General features: G+C 41.6%; 1 protein-coding gene across 1 annotated transcript; it reads right to left on the bottom strand.

Annotated features, from left to right (window-relative positions):
- Positions 1–15: 15 nt before the first annotated feature.
- LOC103610107 (olfactory receptor 4D6) lies at positions 16–1,048 on the bottom strand. Its single transcript, XM_008594347.1, has one exon. It carries the CDS (start codon positions 1,031–1,033, stop codon positions 89–91), a length of 945 nt encoding a protein of 314 aa, XP_008592569.1. The 5' UTR covers positions 1,034–1,048; the 3' UTR covers positions 16–88.
- Between the last annotated feature and the right edge of the window lie 3,337 nt (positions 1,049–4,385).

Consider the following 4,385-nt stretch of genomic DNA (forward strand, 5'->3'; position numbering starts at 1 on the left):
ATGACTGAAAAGAGCTAGCTGTCTCTTGCTCTGAGGCTAGCAGTTTGAGAAAATTAAATCAGTCTTAGACTTCCATTAATCCGACTGCTCACCCCAGTTTACTGCTCTCAGAAGGTCCAAGCCTCTTCTGCAGTCTCCTCATGGCTGACTTCATTTGTTGGTTCCTCAGGGTATAGATCAATGGGTTCAGCATGGGGGTGATGACCGTGTTATTAATGGATATGGCTGTGTCTATGGGCAGGGTAATGAAGGGCCGGCAGTAGATGTAAACGGAAGGCATGAAGTGAAGCGTCACCACCAGGATGTGGGAGGTGCAGGTAGAGAGGGCCTTCTTCCGCCCCTCACCAGGGTGGGATCTCAGCAGCACCAGAATGATGGTGTAGGAGACCAGCAGCAGAAGGAACCAAAGCAGGGTCACCAGTCCATTGTTAGAGATCATAAGAAGCTCCAAAGCAAAGGTGTCCGTGCAGGCCAGTTTGACCACCTGGGGCACATCACAGTAGAAGGCATCCAGGATGTTGGGGCCACAGAAGGGGAGTGGAATCATCAGAATTATCTGGGCAATTGAATGCAAAGCACCACCCACCCAGGAGGCCACCACCAAGACCACCCACACCTCTCTCCTCATAATGGTCACATAGTGCAAGGGTTTGGCTATTGCAAGGTATCTGTCATAGGCCATCACAGAGAGGAAAAAAATATCTGCCCCACCAGCAAAGTGGAAGAAAAACATCTGTGCCATGCAGCCATTGTAGGAGATGGTCTTCCTCTCTGATAAAAGATCCACCAGGAACTTGGGGACGGTGATAGATGAAAAAACAATGTCCAGGATTGATTTGTTCCGCAGAAGAAAGTACATGGGAGTGTGGAGGCAGGATTCACAGGTGATGGTGACAACAATAAGGGCATTTCCTAGGATGGTTGTTACATACACAGCAAGGAAGACCACAAACAGAAAGAACTCCAGCTCCCGGAAGCGAGTAAGCTCCTGGAAGACAAACTCCTTCACAGTGGTGTGGTTGGCCTGGTCCATGATGGGGACGACCCTCTTCCATGTCTACCTTGGGTTAAGATACATTACGGTTAGAAGTATGGTGTCATGGGGTGGCAACATCAGTGATCATATATTGTTATATGGCTCTCTCAAGCATCCAGGTCATCACGAGTACTCAGAGACTGACTAGCCTTCCATTTGTGGTCTGGAAATTTGTTTTCTGAATGGTTCTTTATTTTCTACTGTAAGTACCCTGGGATGGGGGCCGGCCCGGTGGCACACTGCTACAGTGCGCCGCTTGGGAGCGTAGCGGCGCTCCCACCGAGGGTTCGGATCCCACATACAGACCGGTTCCCACTCACTGGCTGAGCGAGGTGCCAGCGCAACACCGAGGGTTGCGATCCCGTTGCCTGTCCGGTCCGTTATGGGCGCGACACTGAGGGTTGCGATCCGTTGCCAGACACGAAAAAAGACAAAAAAAGGAAAAAAAAAAAAATACCCTGGGATGACAGGAAGAACCATCACTCTCCTATGTCCTCACTCTGACTAGAGATGCATGAACTGTGGTCATTCGACCAGGGCTTATGCTCTGCTCTGCAAGAATAACTTTTTCACAGGTGCCCAGTGTTTTCTACTTTACCCAACAGCTTTCATCTTCTGGTCTTGGCTTTGATTCCCAAGTAGTCTCTGTGGGATCTTTAGAATGATTATGATTATCTCCGTTTTATATATGGGGAAACTGAAGCTTAGAACAGTTTGACTTGCCCCTATCTGCATAATTGCAAAGTCAGTAAATGACAAATCAATGATTGACATCCAAATCATTTTTCTGACTTATCAAAGACTCCCTCCTTGACCAAATTTTAGTGAGTCTCCTCTGAGCCCTCTTCTCACCTAGGCCTCAACCTTGGCCTTCCATGTTTGTCCTTGCTGAGCCATTTCAGCAAGAATTTTGCTCAGTCAGTTTAGTGAGAATCCCCCCCCCTTGATATCTGATCAAATTTCTCATCCCCCATCCTTGATATCAAAGTCTTTATATCTAAGGCATTGATCTGTCTTTAGCAGGAATCCTCTTAAGGAAGTTTACCAAGAATCACCCTAGCCTCAATGTTTTCTGTTAATAATTTTTCATCCACTGACTCCCTCACTCTGCTCATTGCTTATAAATTTCCACTTGTCTTTATTATATTTGGAGTTGAGCTCAATCTCCCTCCTGTTGCAATAATCTTGATCCCTGTTGCAGTCTTTTTGAATAAAATCTGTCTTGCTCTCTTTAACAAGTGTCTGGTAAATAGTTGAATAATTTTTCTTTAACGGTTTCCAGAAATTTTCCCACTCTACCACTTTGCCAGATCAGAGAGTCTGGAGCTTACTTTGGTTTATCAGAATTATAGTGAGTAGATATAACTTAAACAGTTATCTAGGTAGCCTGACTACTTAATTCTCATCTCTTCCCTTAAAAGAAGAAAAGAATCAGATCCTCATACGTACTTGTCTCTGGTACTGTGGGAAACCTGGACTCACTGTGGGCACACAGAACTCTTGGTAGAGTGTAGAGCTATAATTGGTATTTAGGACACATTAAAGTATCACAGACAAAATGATCATTAAAGCTTCACAGGACTTCATAGGTGGCTTAGCCCAACCTTCCCCACTTTAGGGGTGAACAGAGAAGAACATTTATTTCTCCAGAATTAGACCATGAATTGGAGAAAGAGAGAATTATAACCAGGTGTAATGACTCATACTCCAGGGATTTTCTATTATTGCTATATTATAGCAAAACGGTTTTTTTCGAATCAGATATCCAGCCATCAGAGGACGAAACTCCTTTCAATAAGAATATCTGTATGTCCCAAGGGATCTCATAATCCAGATAATTTTTTAAAAATTAAAATATTTGAGATTACTAAAATCCAGTCTAACAATAGAAAGTGAAGAGTTGGCATTTGAAGCAATGGAATTATATCTGAATAAAATAGGATAAGAAAGAAGGAAGTAGACCAGATGAATAAAGAATAGGGCATTTTCCCTAAAAGAAAAGCATGATAAAATTTAGCAAACAACCTAGTTCTTGATGTTTCTTTTTACAGTCTGTTGAAGTTGGGTCTATATTATGGTTTAATTTGAGGGGCTGGGACATACAGAAATCCTCCTAAATGAAAAAAAGGGTGCTCTTCCTAGATCCCTGATGTTCCCACCATTAGGATAATTTTATTCCTGTAGAAAACTGAATTGCCTCTTTTATTTGAATTTTATTTTGTAATTAAATATTTACAGTCTGTTTTATTGTATATATTTAAGGTATGCAACCCCAAAAGAATCCTATTTTAATATATTCCCACCCAGCCCACATTACCTAGAACTGGTACTCTGAAGTGTTTTTTGTTTGTTTGTTTGTTTGTTTGTTTGTTTGTTTGTTTGTTTGTTTTACTGCCACCTAGGAAATATCAGGAAACTATTAAATGGTGTAATGTATTTGGAATTATGTTATTGCCTTTTATCAAATGTGTCTGCAAGAAAGAGCCTCCACCTTAGGATTTTATTAAGGGTAGGATCTATTTGGCTCTCCCCATATGAGACCTCAAGGGAAACATTCATCCTAGACCCAAATGGAAGGGAGAGCTCTCACTGGACACCAACAAGATTCCTTCACTTAGATAATGAGGACTTCGTAACTGACCATATCTCTTTGTTTTGGCTTCCATACACTCAAACACATACATACATGTGGCTTAATTTTCTTCTCCGTATTTTTTCACATGTAGCCTCTTAGCAGTTTTTTACTTACATTTTGTTGTTTTATTGTATGTGTTTTGCTGTTGTTGCTGTAAGAGCTCCCTAATCCTTTGGGGAATGCATTGGTTACTAAGGTAGAGACAGGTTTTTATAGGTATGTGAGAATCAGGCAGGTTGAGAATAAGCACAGGTAGTGAGGGCTAGATTGGAATGAGGTGCTAGCCAGGAGAGCACAGCAGTGTCAGGAGGCAGGAGTTGAGATAGGGAGCATGGAAACCCGAGCAGGTAGATGGCATTAGGAGTCAGGCTTGTAGAATATACAGGAGGTGAGGAGACAGAAAAGTCCTTTGTTTCCTTCTTCAGTTTGCGTAGTTGAGCCCTAGTTAGTATTTTCAAATAATGCTGTACTCAACATTTCATAAATGCATTTTTGTGTGTATCTGTGATTTCTTTAAGACAAATTCCCAGAAATAGATTTACTAGGTCAAATGGTCAGTTTTCTAATTTTAACTGATGGTTAAGGTGTTGTAAAGAAGCAGCCTAATTCTAATTGGAAATGAGCATTCAATTTCTTTATATATATTATGAGCTAAAAAAAAAAGTGCAACACCTTTTACATTCTCACAGAAATAGAAAACTAGAGAAGATTTTG

This window comes from Galeopterus variegatus, unplaced genomic scaffold (genome assembly GCF_000696425.1).
Source record: "Galeopterus variegatus unplaced genomic scaffold, G_variegatus-3.0.2 Scaffold10605, whole genome shotgun sequence".
In the NCBI taxonomy this organism is placed as follows: Eukaryota; Metazoa; Chordata; class Mammalia; order Dermoptera; family Cynocephalidae; genus Galeopterus; species Galeopterus variegatus.